Source organism: Schistocerca cancellata, chromosome 10 (genome assembly GCF_023864275.1).
Source record: "Schistocerca cancellata isolate TAMUIC-IGC-003103 chromosome 10, iqSchCanc2.1, whole genome shotgun sequence".
Lineage (NCBI taxonomy): Eukaryota > Metazoa > Arthropoda > Insecta > Orthoptera > Acrididae > Schistocerca > Schistocerca cancellata.
Window position 1 is genome coordinate 226,364,840 of NC_064635.1, and position 18,202 is coordinate 226,383,041.

At 43.3% G+C, this 18,202-nt stretch overlaps 1 protein-coding gene across 13 annotated transcripts in view; it reads left to right on the forward strand.

Moving 5' to 3' along the window:
• The window catches only part of LOC126106362 (zinc finger protein 501-like), a 246,656-nt gene that overhangs the window by 191,589 nt on the left and 36,865 nt on the right, over positions 1 to 18,202 (forward strand). Inside the window, exon 6 of one of the 13 annotated variants that reach the window (XM_049912617.1) lies at positions 2,660 to 4,106. The exons of 9 other annotated variants lie outside the window; for them this stretch is intronic. In XM_049912617.1, the coding sequence (XP_049768574.1) occupies positions 2,660 to 3,683 (1,024 nt within the window). In that variant the 3' untranslated portion in view covers positions 3,684 to 4,106. Of the gene's footprint in view, positions 1 to 2,659; positions 4,107 to 18,202 lie in introns of those variants that run through there. 3 more of the 13 variants (XM_049912616.1, XM_049912615.1, XM_049912614.1) reach the window with 3 other exon arrangements.

Below are 18,202 nucleotides of genomic sequence, written 5' to 3' on the forward strand. Positions count from 1 at the left end.
TTATAAAGTGGGAGGAGACAATGCAATTGTTTGTTTAGCCAATCACCTGGCTAATTACAGGGACCGAAGTGATCAGTTTATCCCATGGCATGAAATCGTTGACCAAATTACATCTGTCCACTGCTATATTCTTTAATCCGTGGCAAAAATCTGAAACCCCGGGGAATGGCATAAGGCGCTAGGGCCCTGTGAAACGTTACCCTCGGTACATTTGCTACCAGCGTGCAAAAATATTAGCAATACGCGGAAGCAATGCCAGACATTTATAGAAATATGCTCACACCAGTTTCAGCCCAGGTCGAATTCCTACTGTCTCTGAGAGCTTGGAATCAACGTTACCAGTTTGAATGCTGAACACATGCCAGTGGAGTGCTCAAACTGATGTCATTTAGTTGAATAAGAAACAAAATATGTTATAATTTCTAAATGATGTCACCGAGCGAGGTGGCGCAGTGGTTAGACACTGGACTCGCATTCGGGAGGACGACGGTTCAGTACCGCGTCCGGCCATCCTGATTTAGGTTTTCCGTGAGTTCCCTAAATCACTCCAGGCAAATGCCGGGCTGGTTCCTCTGAAAGGGCACGGCCGACTTCCTTCCCCGTCCTTCCCTAATCCGATGGGACCGATGACCTCGCTGTCTGGTCTCCTTCCTCAAGCAACCCGTCCCAACCCAATCTAAATGGTGTCGCGAGAATGCGCATGCGCGCACGCGCACGGACGCGCGCGTCGGCACGGACACACGCACAAGCGCGCGCCCACGCACATGCGCGTACCCACCCACCCACCCACCCACACACACACACACACACACACACACACACACACACACACACACACACACACACACACACACACACGCGCGCGCGCGCGCAATGTCCCAAGTCTTTATAATCAGAATTATATACATAGTGAGATTTCTTTGCGATCAGGAAATAATGGTCAGAAATGAATATTTAGCGTTTCAGTCGGCATATTGGCATAAACAACTTATTCCTTATAGCGTCAACTTGACTCATAATGGTTTGAAGTGATGGCTGCTAATCTCAGTTTATACGTTACAAGTGAGTGTAAAATTTTGTTGCAATCTCTCAAACATCCCTGTTTTCATAGTGCATCGTGTGCTTGACAATGACTTGAATCCAGAAGCGTGCATTTTGGGTCAATACTCCTGTCAGCTGGGCTATGCCAAGAACAACTCGCACCACGGCTCACATTACAGAATATTCTGCCACTGCCTCTCTCCTGGCTTCAAAACTTGACAGACGATCTTCCTGTACCTTGTAGGAGTAGCACTCTTGGAAGACTGGAAGATAAGATATTGGGTACCAGTGACTGAGGCATAACGTAGGGTCTTGGGGTCTTGTTTCCAGGATGAATCTTCCATTCTGCAGCAAAGTGTTCACTCCCTGCCAAATTAAAACTCTTTGCTTTATTGGGACTTGAAGTTGGAACCATGCCTTTCGCGAGAAGTGCCCTTATTAACTGAGCTATCCAGGCTCGACTCTCGGCCTGTCCCTTGAGCTTCAGTTCCATCACAGTCGCTGTACTGTGGCTAAGGAATATCGTTTCCTCCAGGAGTTTTAGTCCCACAATTTATCTGGGATAAATTTTGTGAAGTTTAAAGGTAGGAGAGAGGTACTGTCAGAAGTGAAGCTGTGAGTTGTGTCTGAGTTGCTCAGCCGGAAAATGCATTGACTTTGAGAGGCGAGATAGAGAGTGTGAGACCTAGTCGGGCCCACAGTTTTAATCTGCAAGCCGGCCGCGGTGGTCTAGCGGTTCAGGCGCTCAGTCCGGAACCGCGCGACTGCTACGGTCGCAGGTTCGAATCCTGCCTCGGGCATGGATGTGTGTGATGTCCTTAGGTTAGTTAGGTTTAAGTAGTTCTAAGTTCTAGGGGACTGATGGCCACAGAAGTTAAGTCCCATAGTGCTCAGAGCCATTTGAACCATTTTTTTAATCTGCAAGAAATTTTCAGAACTGTGCCCCCTTAACTGCAGAGTGGATCCGTTTCGTCTGTTATGCAGTGAGACTGGCAGCTGGAACCCTATCATCCAGTCCATCATCAGTTTCTGTTGGGGTTTCATACATGTATGGCCTCAGGTAACTCAAGGGTAGCAATAAGTATTCTCCAATGGCTGTGGCCGCGAACACCGGCCCTAGCAACGTTACTCACTTGTTTCAGCGGCTATTGGCTAATTGGTAGTAAGAAGGCCATCAGGACAGAGTCCTCACATGTCCCAACGTTACCAGCAAGTTTCAGTAAATGGAAAGTGTAAGGATAACTTCAGTATGCATGCATTAGGGTTCTATAGCCCACATCAGAAAATTTGTTCTGTCTAGTACAGCAATGATAAAATACGAGCTTTCTTGCTATTTGACTTAGCGATAACATCGCTATCAGTGGGTTTTGGTAAATATAATTATTGTGAATAATCTGTGATACAGTTCCAAAATCATTTGGACAAGAAAAAAGCGAATATCTGTTATGTCAAAGCAGTATGTACCTCATTTTGTTGTCAGATCGTGCTGTATGTGGGTTTTATGAAACCTATGAGTATTTAGTGTGTGTGTCAAGGTATTATTTCATTTCTAATATCGTATTGTTATGATAAATCTTTCTGACACATTTTTTTTTTTTTTTTTACCGCAATTCTGCAGTATTGTCTTCGCCGGTGCAGAGGACGACAACAGAACTGATGGCAGTGGCAGTTCAGTTAGTGGAGTGGACCTACGTACAGGAGTGGGCACCACACAATGTATCACACTGCAGGAAGCACGCCGTGAGCGTAATGGTGGTACACGTCATCTTGTGCAGAGCTGCACCACCTTCAAGAAGACATTTGCACGTGCGAAGGACATGAAGGAGCACAAAAACATGGACCGACGCGAATTTCCGCATTCGTGCAGCGTTTGTCACAAAACATTCACAAGTAGCTTCAACCTGAAGACTCACTCCCGTTTGCACTCTGGTGAACGCCCATATAGTTGTGATGTGTGTCAGAAGACCTTCACAACCAGCAGCAACCTGAAGTCGCACTCGCGCTTACACTCTGGTGAACGTCCCTATGGTTGTGAAGTGTGTCACAAGACCTTCAAGCATCAAGGCACTTTGTTGAGTCATTCGTTAGTGCACACAGGTGAACGGCCATATATTTGCAATGTGTGTCAGAAGACATTCAAAAGGAGCACTTACCTAAAGCAACACCTGCGTGAGCACACAGGTGATCGTCCGTACGTCTGTGGTGTGTGTGACAAGACGTTCATTAGTCAGAGCATACTGAAGAAACATTCCCGAGTGCACACTGGCTTACGTCCATTCACTTGTGACACGTGCCTCAAAACATTCACAGAAAAATGGCACCTTAAAAGCCACTTGGAGCAGCACGCAGGGGGGAGAACCTACAGTTGCAGCATTTGCGAAAAGAAATTCTCGTCTTCCAATAGCCTAAACAACCACGTACGTTTACACAGTAGTGAACGTCCGTACAGTTGCGGCATTTGCCACAAGGCATTCAAGTGTAGATCAACCTTGAAGAGTCACTTGCGAGTGCACAGTGGCGATCGTCCTTACAATTGTGACATCTGCCATAAGACGTTCACCCAAAGTTCGAGCCTGGCACGACACTTGCAACTGCACTCAGCTAATGCCCATCAGGCTGTGACGTGTAATGGAAGAGGTTAAAAATCACATATATAGGGCACCTCTTACGACATACCATATCTGTTATGAAAGACGATGAAGCTGTAACAGTTCTTGCTGCTACCTGCTGCACCTGACCAACACCACCAGGAAGCCAGTGTCGCTGCAAGTTTGCAGCATTCGTTGCTAACTACATAACCTAGGAGAACACAATTCCTGTTAGTGTGTGTGATGTGTATTTTTGTAGCTGAACTAGTGATCAGTATAAAAATAAAGTCCTTCTAACAGATGTACCAGAAAGTGACTGTTGGCTCTGATTCCATTAGTGCTGCAATATGTAGACGGAATATTGCAGTTCCAGCCCTATAAACCCATCAATAATAATAGCATAATTTTAAGTAGCGTAGATACCAAGTACCGGGTTCACTTTACACTTAAATGTGATATTGGGCAGTGCATTACTACTAACATCACACCAAAATCCATAAGTATCTTTCTGCCTCATCGGCAAAGTTCACGTCTCTTTGTTTTATGTAACACAAAAATATTTATGACAAATACCATAGTGCCACATGAATGAATTTCATCCATCTCTGTACCTGATTCTTCCTATAACAATAAAAACGAATGTGGCTAAGTATAAAATGCTAGGCAGGCAAATGACAATTGATTTTAGTTCTGGATGATGCTATGTACGAGAAGAAAAAAAAAACTATGTTACTCGTGTTATGAAAATCGAAATATGAAAACATGACGTTTTAAAAAGTTTTGCTTTAAGGCAACGCCTCACCAAGCATCATTTTAGAGTGGAACAAGGTAATCCATCATGTTCTACACTAGAGAAATAAAGTGTGACTGATGATGATATTGACAGGCTAATATTGCTTTCCATTAAATTTTATATAAACTTCTTGAGATTCTGCACAAAAAACTAATTTTCGAGGAGGGCTGCTGTATTTACCGATTGGAACTTTGGTGTCAAGGCTCACAAAAACATGTATAGAGTTTATTTCCTCCCCTTTCCCCTCCCTCCCCCTCCTATTTTAGGTTTGACGAGATCTTTAATGCGGTGTACCACTTAGACTGCATATTTTTATAATACGCAAATATATGTTCATAATGCTCCGAATACAAGATGTAAACTCGGAACATGGCCAACCAAAGAAAATAATGGAGAAGGTTCCACTCACAGAGAGGAAAGATCGGTATCTCGAATATACGATTTTTCAAAATAAAATTATAAATCAAATAACAAGATTTCTGTCATCAGAAGATAGAAACATGTGTTGTCATACGCAAGAATAATTATAGATCCTTGATCACGAATGAAAACTTGATCTTGCAACAAAATATAATTATTTCTCAAAATACATGGATTTAGAGTACAAAACGCACGTGGCACCACATTCGTAACTTAATTGTTCTGTAAAAATAAAGAAAATACTCGTTCTAATAAAAGTCATAGATTAAGCTGCACTTGTCGACTACTGAAGTTCTGTAACTGTACCGCACTTTGCAAGGCAGAATGGACCCTCAAATTAACCATTTCCACATATTAATTACCTGAATTACTCATTAAAATTACACATAATGTGCTTATTGATTCTACTGACCATGCATTAAAAAATGTGTAAAGATTTGTTCTATAACATTGCAAAACACGTGTGGACACTATTTGTGATACAACTTACATCTTAAAGTGCACTTTTACGAAGAATAATTTAATCTTTGTACACAAGATACAGTGTTATTCCCATGTCTAAATTATCTGTATTTTTGTCAGATAGCTCGTCTTAGTTCGGCTACAACTGAGTCAAAATCAGACATTATATTGACCTGCCATGCTATGGTATCAACTTCATCTTTCAGTGCAAAGCGTTTGACATCCTCTTCTAACAAACACTGGAGACCACACGACACTTCACCTCCTGTACATCGGCACTTTACACCAAAATTGTAACAGATTTCTCCATACATCATTATTTTTACAGGAAATTGTAATAAATTATCATATACGTGGCAAATACATTGGTTTGTATTGGTGCAATAATGGTCAGTTGATATGATTGGCTGCCATTACCATGATACCACTGGGTGGTGCAGTGATTGTCACTGATACGAACAGTGGAGTCTCTAACATACCCACTTGTCTGCAGTCAGTTACATAACTGTAAGAGTACAGACTATTTAAAATAATCACATTTGCACATAATATTGTGATAGGAGCAGCATGTGGAAACACACACACACACACACACACACACACACACACACACAACACAAAAGTACCATGTGTTGTCTAACATTGACGAGAGGTTCAGGCTGTAACTCAAATTACTCAATGAAACTCCTTTTTTCATGTGATCTAATTATATATATTCACTCATCGTTTAAAAAGAACATCAGAATTTGATTGACTCTTTTGCTGAATGGTACAAATCTGCCATATTATTGTCAGAAACTGACAACAACAACGACTTCTTCAACTCTCTGCAACTCGTATAAAACCAACCACAACCTGAGGCCTCATACTGTCCCTTGGACAGATGAATGGGACTTACCGCTGAATTTTAAAATGTTACAGGTTTAATTTATCTTCATTTACATTGAGGAATTTAACATTCATAAAGTTTTAAGTATGACAGTATATTCTGCATAAAAGAATGACACATCTAAGAGAAAGACTTTTGTTAAACAAAATTTACATATACAAAATTTCGTAAGATTTGGTTTTTAACAACGATACAAAAAATATACAAATTACGAATAAAATTACTTAGTTACTACCCCGTGCAGATGTTCTAATGTCGAAATACTATTGGTTAAGTGGTTAAGATATTTTAAAAATCGTGTTAAAACTTATGAATGCTTTAACTGTTTCATTTTGAACGATTGACACTGCTTTTTACAAAATTTTATAGAAACTTTTATTTGAAAATACTTCGTACTAGGTAACAAAATTGCATTAGGCCTACATGAACTAACGTTTGTTTGCCTGGAACTGAAACGATTGAATTGACTGAAGAGAAACATGTCTGGACAAAGTTTGAGTTTGTACAATTGTAATTTGCATAAGAAGAGAGATGACGAATTTCGTCTTGTGCAGGTTATTATATTACTTCAGACGATGTTAAACAGTGATTAATATGTTGAAAGAAAGAAATAAAGAATCTTACATATGCAACAACATAAAAATTACGATATTTCGCGTACTTCTCGGGAAGCCTTCGTGCCCGTTTCTTTATGAATTTTCTTTTAGGGGCCTCAATTGGCCAGTTTCATCTGAAACTACAGGTGTCACCAAAGATGTAGCTGGCAATGCTGATCACTGTTGTTCCCTCAAGGCTGCTGGTGTCACCTCTGGCACAGACTTTTTTGTTGCAAGGCCATTTGTTGCTGTTGTATGGTCACGTCTGTTGATAGTGTCCGTCCTCTCGATATTCCAGTAAATGTAATTTCGTTGATTTCATCTCGTAGCACTGTGCTCTCTTCAGCCTTGTCACGACTGCAGAGATGTGGTACACATCTCATTAGCTCAGCAGAAAGCTCAGTATGAGTGCACACTAAGTACAAGTCCAGTATATACCTACATCTACGTCTTCATACGTACTCTGCAATCCACCGTCCAGTGCGTGAGGGTACCCTGTGTCACTGGCCACCCAGTTTCCTGCCCCACTCGCAGATAGGGCAAGGGAAAAACGATTCTCTGTTTGTCTCCGTTTGAGTTCTAATTTCTCGTATCTTTGTGCTCCTCACTCAAAATGTACATTGGCAATAGTATGGTCACTCTACAATCAGCTTCAAATGCCGGTTCTCTAGATTTTCTCGAAAAGAAAATCGCCTTCTCTCCAAGCATTCCCATTTGAGTTCGTGAAGCATCTGCCTAACTCTTGTGTATTGGTCAAACCTACCCGTAACAAAACTAGCAGCCCACCTTTGAAATGCTTCTATATCTTCCTCTAATCTGATCTGGTGGACACTCCAAGCACTCGAGCAGTACTCGAAAACAGGGTGCACTAGTGTTGGTTATGTAGTTTCCTTTACAGATGAACTACACTTTCCTAAAATTCTCGCAGTGAACCTACGTCAACCATTTGCCTTCCCTACTACCAACCTGGCATGCCCATTCCATTTCACATAGCTCTGCAAAAGATACACTACTGGCCATCAAAATTGCTACACCAAGAAGAAATGCAGATGATAAACGGGTATTCATTGGACAAATATATTATACTAGAACTGACATGTGATTACATTTTCACGCAATTTGAGTGCATAGATCCTGAGAAATCAGTACCCAGAACAACCACCTCTGGCTGTAATATCGGCCTTGATACGCCTGGGCATTGAGTCAAGCAGAGCTTGGATGGCGTGTACATCTACAGCTACCCATGAAGCTTCAACACGATACCACAGTTCATCAAGAGTAGTGACTGGCGTATGGTGACGAGCCAGTTGCTCGGCCACCATTGCCCAGAAGTTTTCAATTGGTGAGAGATCTGGAGAGTGTGCTGGCCAGGTCAGCAGTCGAACATTCTCTGTATCCACAAAGGCCCGTACAGGACCTGCAACATGCGGTCGTGCATTATCCTGCTGAAATGTAGGGTTTTGCAGGGATCGAACGAAGGGTAGAGCCATAGGCCGTAACACATCTGAAATGTGACGTCCACTGTTCAAAGTACCGTCAATGCGATCAAGAGGTGACTGAGACGTGTAACCAATGGTACCCCATACCATCACGCCAGGTCATACACCTGTATGAGGATGACGAATACACGCTTCTAATGTACGTTCACCGCGATGTCGCCAAACACGCATGTGACCATCATGATGCTGTAAACATAACCTGGATTCATCCGAAAAAATGACGTTTTGCCATCCGTGCACCCAGATTCGTCGTTGAGTACACTATCGCAGGCGCTCCTGTCTGTGATGCAGCGTTAGGGGTAACCGCAGCCATGGTCCCCATCTGTTGACTCAGGGATCGAGACGTGGCTCCACGATCCGTTACAGCCATGCGGATAAGATGCCTGTCATATCGACTGCTAGTGATACGAGGCCGTTGGGATCCAGCACGGCGTTCCGTGTTACCCTCCAGAACCCACCGATTCCATATTCTGCTAACAGTCATTGGATCTCGGCCAACTCGAGCAGCAGTGACGCGATACGATAAACCGCAATCGCGACAGGCTACAATCCGACCTTTATCAAAGTCGGAAACGTGATGGTACGCATTTCTCCTCCTTACACGAGGCATCACAACGACGTTTCACCAGGCAACGCCGGTCAACTGCTGTTTGTGTTTGAGAAATCGGTTTGAAACTTTCCTCATGTCAGCACGTTGTAGGTGTCGCCACCGGCGCCAACCTTGTGTGAATGCTCTGAAAAGCTAATCATTTGCATATCACAGCATCTTCTTCCTGTCAGTTAAATTTCGCGTCTGCAGCACGTCATCTTCATGGTGTAGCAATTTTAATGGCCAGCAGTGTATTTAATAGATTTGGTTGTGTCAAGCTGCGCCCTGCCAATTCTGTATTCAAACGTTACGCGACTGTTTTTTCCTATTCATCCACATTAACTTACATTAAGTTTTAACAGGCTGTAGTGTAACTTTGTTTCTACTGCGTCATTGCATTGTTAGCTGTAGTTGGCATTGAGGTCTTCTGATATCTGTCGAAGGTTAACTTGAGTTGCTATGTAAGACCATGTCAACTGCATTTTGAGTGTTTTGGTCGTTATTTTGTAGTGTATGAATGCAGAGTCTCGCGGCGATAACTTTGTATAAAATGTTCTCGGGTTTCCAACCGCATCAATTGCATAAAACTACACAAGCTTTCGGCCAAGCACTCCTTGGCCATTGTCAAGTGGTATGACTGCCAGTGGGCTATTCGTGCGCCCTTATATACGCTAGCTGCCGGCAGTGACGTCACTGCCAACATCTGATATGTTGTAGAACAACTGTTCATTACAAAGTTGTTACATTATTCGGAACATCGCAAATCATTGATAAGGACAGAGTCAAAAGGCGGCCTGTCTTAATTAACAGTTTCCGATTGAGAGAATCTACACAAGTTTTCTTCATAGGCATTGTCACGGCAGCTCTTTCTCTATCGCTCGCACGTCTCGAAGGCAGGATCTCAAGACAAGGAATAAACCGTCCTACCAGCAAATACTGCAAGAGTGGTACGATGTTTCATCATCATTCTGGCTTGCAGATATGCTGCGCCCATCCATCTCGTGATATATGTGCATAAATAAAACATACATCCAAACAATAAATTATCTAATACATTACGAAAATAAACCTTTTATGGTGGCGATCAGTCATTTGTAGGTTCTCAAAAATTCTTCTGCAACACGTCATGCCGTAAAATTACATGATACACTACTGTGGTAGGACATACCCTTGTGGATTGCCTGCTTGTATGATATTGAATCTTGAGAGCTTTGATGGTAAAGATACTAATATGGACAGCTTTTTGAGGAAATTGTCCATGTGTTTATCTTAGGATTCATCTATTGTCGTTTGTTTTAGAATCTTTTCCGTGGGCTTTTCAATGGGCCGTATCTTGTAATAAAATCTGTCCCAGCCAAAAACGACCACGTAGTGGGTTTAGATCGACTGACGGCGGTGGTGATGTTGTCAAGTATTCTAATGATCTGCATTTCTGCCAATTCTGTTTTTTAACCCAAATCGCTGTGCTCAAATGGTGGGATTGTTAGTTAATGCCGTCTGGACTCTACAGTATGACTTAAGCTCTAGAGTATTTCTTCGTGTTCTTGAGGAGACTGCTGGAGCTTGCTGCGCTGAGCTTCTTATACAGCCCCAGAGAGGGGTTTACACAATGTGGCTGTATGGCGCCAGGGAATCTGTCTGATGCATAGGGCATAGGGTCCCTGCCGCCGTTAGATAAGCAGCTGCAGCAGCAAGTCGTATACTCCTAGCTCACTCATTTGTTACATAGTTTAATTCTTAATTTCTTTGCGTGTTTTTGGTACTTGCATTGTTTAATTCATAAATTTCGGGCGTATTATAGTATTTGAGAGTTGTAGCATCGCGTTTTAGTACCTGAATAGTGTAAATTCGCGTAGTCGTCTGTCATCTATTTTGTTTTGAACGGCCAGTGTCGGTTGGTCACAGTCAGTGTGCTCCCTGCCGCCGTTGGATAAGCAGCTGCAGCAGCAAGTCGTATACTCCTAGCTCACTCATTTGTTACATAGTTTAATTCTTAATTTCTTTGCGTGTTTTTGGTACTTGCATTGTTTAATTCATAAATTTCGGGCGTATTATAGTATTTGAGAGTTGTAGCATCACGTTTTAGTACTCGAATAGTGTTAAATCGCGTAGTCTCCTTCCGCCGCCGAGCAGTGTGTCAGCAGTGCACAAGTGGCAGCATTACTGCATTTACTAGGCAATCTTGTATTTTAATAACCGCTTCAATTTTGTGTCGTTTTGTTTGCGCTCTCTGTAGATTAGTTCAGACGTTCTTTGCACAAGTTTTTAGCATGGATAGGGACTGCAACTGCTGTGTTCGGATGCAGGCTGAGTTGGCATCCCTTCGCTCCCAGCTTCAGGCAGTGTTGGCTTCGGTCACACAGCTTGAGGCTGTTGCCAATGGGCATCACTGTGGGGGTCCGGATGGGGGTTTGTCGGGGACGGCCAGCTCGTCCCACGCATCCCCCGATCGGACTACGACTGTGGTTGCCCGGGATACTGCCCGCATTGAGGCTGCTCCCTCACCTGTGGTAGAGTGGGAGGTCGTCTCAAGGTGTGGCAGGGGGCGAAAGACATTCCGGAGGGCTGAACGGAAGGCCTCTCCAGTTTGTCTGACGAACCGGTTTCGGGCTCTGTCTCAGGCTGATACTGATCTTCAGCCTGACATGGCTGCTTGTCCTGTTCCAGAGGTTGCCCCTCAGTCTGCAAGATCCGGGCAGTCGCAGAGGGTGGGCTTACTGGTAGTTGGGAGCTCCAACGTCAGGCGCGTAATGGGGCCCCTTAGGGATATGGCAGCAAGGGAGGGGAAGAAAACCAAAGTGCACTCCGTGTGCATACCGGGGGGAGTCATTCCAGATGTGGAAAGGGTCCTTCCGGATGCCATGAAGGGTACAGGGTGCACCCATCTGCAGGTGGTCGCTCATGTCGGCACCAATGATGTGTGTCGCTATGGATCGGAGGAATCCTCTCTGGCTTCCGGCGGCTATCTGATTTGGTGAAGACTGCCAGTCTCGCTAGCGGGATGAAAGCAGAGCTCACCATCTGCAGCATCGTCGACAGGACTGACTGCGGACCTTTGGTACAGAGCCGAGTGGAGGGTCTGAATCAGAGGTTGAGACGGTTCTGCGACCATGTGGGCTGCAGATTCCTCGACTTGCGCCATAGGGTGGTGGGGTTTCGGGTTCCGCTGGATAGGTCAGGAGTCCACTACACGCAACAAGCGGCTACACGGGTAGCAGGGGTTGTGTGGCGTGGGCTGGGCGGTTTTTTAGGTTAGATGGCCTCGGGCAAGTGCAGAAAGGGCAACAGCCTCAACGGGTGCGGGGCGAAGTCAGGACATGCGGGGACCAAGCAGCAATCGGTATTGTAATTGTAAACTGTCGAAGCTGCGTTGGTAAAGTACCGGAACTTCAAGCGCTGATAGAAAGCACCGAAGCTGAAATCGTTATAGGTACAGAAAGCTGGCTGAAGCCAGAGATAAATTCTGCCGAAATTTTTACAAAGGCACAGACGGTGTTTAGAAAGGATAGATTGCATGCAACCGGTGGTGGAGTGTTCGTCGCTGTTAGTAGTAGTTTATCCTGTAGTGAAGTAGAAGTGGATAGTTCCTGTGAATTATTATGGGTGGAGGTTACACTCAACAACCGAGCTAGGTTAATAATTGGCTCCTTTTACCGACCCCCCGACTCAGCAGCATTAGTGGCAGAACAACTGAGAGAAAATTTGGAATACATTTCACATAAATTTTCTCAGCATGTTATGGTCTTAGGTGGAGATTTCGATTTACCAGATATAGACTGGGACACTCAGATGTTTAGGACGGGTGGTAGGGACAGAGCATCGAGTGACATTATACTGAGTGCACTATCCGAAAATTACCTCGAGCAATTAAACAGAGAACCGACTCATGGAGATAACATCTTGGACCTACTGATAACAAACAGACCCGAACTTTTCGACTCTGTAAGTGCAGAACAGGGAATCAGTGATCATAAGGCCGTTGCAGCATCCCTGAATATGGAAGTTAATAGGAATATAAAAAAAGGGAGGAAGGTTTATCTGTTTAGCAAGAGTAATAGAAGGCAGATTTCAGACTACCTAACAGATCAAAACGAAAATTTCTGTTCCGACGCTGACAATGTTGAGTGTTTATGGAAAAAGTTCAAGGCAATCGTAAAATGCGTTTTAGACAGGTACGTGCCGAGCAAAACTGTGAGGGACGGGAAAAACCCACCGTGGTACAACAACAAAGTTAGGAAACTACTGCGAAAGCAAAGAGAGCTTCACTCCAAGTTTAAACGCAGCCAAAACCTCTCAGACAAACAGAAGCTAAACTATGTCAAAGTTAGCGTAAGGAGGGCTATGCGTGAAGCGTTCAGTGAATTCGAAAGTAAAATACTAGGTACCGACTTGACAGAAAATCCTAGGAAGTTCTGGTCTTACGTTAAATCAGTAAGTGGCTCGAAACATCATGTCCAGACACTCCGGGATGATGATGGCATTGAAACAGAGGATGACAAGCGTAAAACTGAAATACTAAACACCTTTTTCCAAAGTTGTTTCACAGAGGAAGACCGCACTGCAGTTCCTTCTCTAAATCCTCGCACCAACGAAAAAATGGCTGACATTGAAATAAGTGTCCAAGGAATAGAAAAGCAACTGGAATCACTCAACAGAGGAAAGTCCACTGGACCTGACGGGATACCAATTCGATTCTACACAGAGTACGCGAAAGAACTTGCCCCCCTTCTAACAGCCGTGTACCGCAAGTCTCTAGAGGAACGGAAGGTTCCAAATGATTGGAAAAGAGCACAGGTAGTCCCAGTCTTCAAGAAGGGTCGTCGAGCAGATGCGCAAAACTATAGACCTATCTCTCTGACGTCGATCTGTTGTAGAATTTTAGAACATGTCTTTTGCTCGAGTATCATGTCGTTTTTGGAAACTCAGAATCTACTATGTAGGAATCAACATGGATTCCGGAAACAGCGATCGTGTGAAACCCAACTCGCTTTATTTGTTCATGAGACCCAGAAAATATTAGATACAGGCTCCCAGGTAGATGCCATTTTCCTTGACTTCCGGAAGGCGTTCGATACAGTTCCGCACTGTCGCCTGATAAACAAAGTAAGAGCCTACGGAATATCAGACCAGCTGTGTGGCTAGATTGAAGAGTTTTTAGCAAACAGAACACAGCATGTTGTTCTCAATGGAGAGACATCTACAGACGTTAAAGTAACCTCTGGCGTGCCACAGGGGAGTGTTATGGGACCATTGCTTTTCACAATATATATAAATGACCTAGTAGATAGTGTCGGAAGTTCCATGCGGCTTTTCGCGGATGATGCTGTAGTATACAGAGAAGTTGCAGCATTAGAAAATTGTAGCGAAATGCAGGAAGATCTGCAGCGGATAGGCACTTGGTGCAGGGAGTGGCAACTGACCCTTAACATAGACAAATGTAATGTATTGCGAATACATAGAAAGAAGGATCCTTTATTGTATGATTATATGATAGCGGAACAAACACTGGTAGCAGTTACTTCTGTAAAATATCTGGGAGTATGCGTGCGGAACGATTTGAAGTGGAATGATCATATAAAATTAATTGTTGGTAAGGCGGGTACCAGGTTGAGATTCATTGGGAGAGTCCTTAGAAAATGTAGTCCATCAACAAAGGAGGTGGCTTACAAAACACTCGTTCGACCTATACTTGAGTATTGCTCATCAGTGTGGGATCCGTACCAGATCGGGTTGACGGAGGAGATTGAGAAGATCCAAAGAAGAGCGGCGCGTTTCGTCACAGGGTTATTTGGTAACCGTGATAGCGTTACGGAGATGTTTAACAAACTCAAGTGGCAGACCCTGCAAGAGAGGCGCTCTGCATCGCGGTGTAGCTTGCTCGCCAGGTTTCGAGAGGGTGCGTTTCTGGATGAGGTATCGAATATATTGCTTCCCCCTACTTATACCTCCCGAGGAGATCACGAATGTAAAATTAGAGAGATTAGAGCGCGCACAGAGGCTTTCAGACAGTCGTTCTTCCCGCGAACCATACGCGACTGGAACAGGAAAGGGAGATAATGACAGTGGCACGTAAAGTGCCCTCCGCCACACACCGTTGGGTGGCTTGCGGAGTATAAATGTAGATGTAGATGTAGATGTAGAATGCCTCCGTTGGGGAGACCAAGTAATCCTTGTTGTCGCATCGCATTTGGTGTTTCTGATAAGGGATACAGCACTAGGCACAAAAACTTATCAACCTGTGCTTCATTGGTGTTGTAATTGATTTGCAGAGCTACTGTCAGAAGAACTCTCTGTTATCTCTCAAATTCAACGTTGAAGTTTCTTTGCAGGCGCAAACATTACATTTTCATGGACAAAATAAAGGTGGTTAAGATATTTTCCATTTTGTCCTTTGTTTTCTTCGGAATGAATTTGTTAAGGATAGACGGTCATCATTCGTGTGATGTACTGTGCTCCCCACTGTAGAATTTTCGTTAGTTTTCATCCTGTCCTTACAGAAATGCTATCTTATCGTGATGTTATCAGATTAGCCGACATGTTGCATGGGGGCTTAATTAAAATAAAGATATAAGAATGCAATGCAAATACTTTTTAATTTTCTGTCGCTGTATGTCCGATTACGCTGTTTCGTAAACGGCTGGCCCTGACTAGTTTTAGTACGCAATCTGACTGCTTAGAATGACAACAAGAATGTAAGAAAATTTTCGTTAACACAGTTAATTAATTAAGTCCCCAGCAACTATAAAACCTACGAAACAACAAACACAAGTGTAGCTGTTCTGTATGTGGTAGTATGACTCAACGCACATCTGGCACGGTTCTTCTTCAACAAGACAAGAATTTTTAAATACCAATTATACTGACGTTATAAAAGAAAATTAGAAATACTATAATTGCGCAAGAAACCAGAATTACACTCTAATACAAGAACACACGCCAAATGCTTTGTTGACTGAACCTGTAATGACACATTATTCAGGTCACTGAAAGAATAAAAGAATAAAAGAAAATACCTCCATATATATTGACGAAATGCACTCTGACCATTACAATATCTCCATTAGAACAACATCTACTATCTCTCCCATCAAACCACTGCATAAAACATGGAACAAACACTCACTACTACCCCATCTCACTCCAACTTCAGCTACAAGCAGTGTCCACCACAACTTCTCGGCAAGAACTGCCTGCCACTACGTCTCAATAATCACTGCCAGTGGAGGCGGCGGAACAATACTCTCTGGCGCGATTTCTGGCGCTGTGGCTCAGTGTAGCCACCTTTCAATGTATGTTTGTGTAAAACATCATAAAGGTTTTCTACCTTTTCACCATAATGGGAGCTTGTTGTTGCATAAACATGATCGATTCACTTGGAATTTCTTTTGTTAACTTTGAAAATAATTCTTATTTTTCTTTCTTTGTTCCCATTGTTGTTCCTTAAGTGCCCGTGTGAGGTGATATATGTCGTGATGTTGATTGTATTTGGTTTTATTTTTCTCGTCACAGTGTTGATAACCCTACTACATCCCATGTGATCTTCCCATGTGATCATGTGTAATTCCACTTCCAAATTCACCAATGTTTCATTGATTCCTGGACTTGCGCAATTTATTTTTCCTAAGTAGAAAGTTGGAGGAGCAGTTTTGTTTCTAATGGTCATTTTATTTGTCGTCAGCCAAGCATGTAATTAGATACAGACGCAGTAGAATTAGGTTACTCCATGGTGTGAGACAGGTGCCCAAATTTCACTTGTCAGCTACTTGCAGTGTTCTTCCACCTGTGCTTGAAAACTGACACCGCATGAACTCGCACAAGCCACTAAGGCTTTACGTCATCCTACCCGTGGTACACTCGTCTGCCAGGATGCAAAATTATTCGCAATACGCAGAAACTGTCCCAAACTGTGTGGAAATATGCTCACAGCAGTCTCAGCACATGTCAAAGTCCCACTAAATCTTGGAGCCTGGAATCAGCATTATCAAGCTGAACGCTGCACACGTGTCTGTTGAGTCCTCAGGCCAATATTGTAATTTAGATGAATAGGAAACAGGAATAATTTCTAAATGGTGTGACACACACACACACACACACACACACACACACACACACACAATGTCCCAAGCCTTTAGGATCAGAATTATAGAGGTAGTAAGAGTTCTTCGTGGTCAGGAAACAATTGTCAGAAATGAATGTTTAGTTTTTTAGTTGGCATAAACAACTTACTCCCTATAGCACAGACTTAACGGATAACTGTTGTAAAATGAAGACTGCTAGGCTCAGTATATACATTACAGCTCTGTGTAAAATTTTGTTGCAGTCTCCCATAGTTGTTTACTTGACAGAGTCTTGAACCTGGAACCATGACCCTTGGGTTAATGCCCTTGCCAGATGAGATAAGATGGTACAACCCACAGCCCACCGGACAGTATGCTTCAGCCAGTACCTCTCTCTTCCGAACTTCAGTGATCTGCCCCATAACTTGCAGGATTAGCACTCGTCAAGATAAAATATGGAGAGCAGTGGCTGGCGTACAACATAGGGGAGTGTTCCGAGAATGAATTACTCTGCAGCAGAGTGTGCGCTGATTTGAAACTTCCTGGTGGCAGATTGAAACCCTTTGCCAGACTGGTACTCGAAATTGGAACCTTGCGCTTGAGAACTATGCTCTTGTAATCTGAGTCAGTACTGTAGGTTGACTAATGGGCGAGAAAAACACTAAGATGCTGGGGCCAGAGAGTACGGGGCAAAGCCTAGACTAATACGTGCAGTCTCTTTAATGAAGCGAGCTACAGCATTGCAAGTGTAGTTATTTACTATCAGGGTATGCCAGAGGACAATCTACGTAGGTGCTACATGGTTCATAGCATATACATTCATGCAGACAGCCAAATAGCTCTGAAATTTCTATCATTCCCTGAAGCGAGATCAAAATGCTACAGAATGCAAGAAATCCCTTCTGAGGCTAGAGAAAAACAACAAGGTCAATCTGCTTTAGGTCCCTGTTCAGTCATGTGTGGAACTGATAAGCTGTTCACGACTGGAGCAATGACCACATTTGCTGTACTGGAACCTATCCTATCACTAGTGTCATGATAAATACTAAACTACACGGCTGGATCAGAAGGTAGCATGTAGACCTTTGGACAAAGACCAAAAATAAAAGCATGGCAAGCTAATGATGTCGAAACCATGTTTAAAGAGTGTTTCTCCAATCCTGGGCTTGGACAGGAGACAGATTAAACTTGCGGTAAGTTTGACTGACCGTGGGAACTTCAAGAAACATCTATACACGATGGTAATAGAGAAAAAAACCCTAAGTATG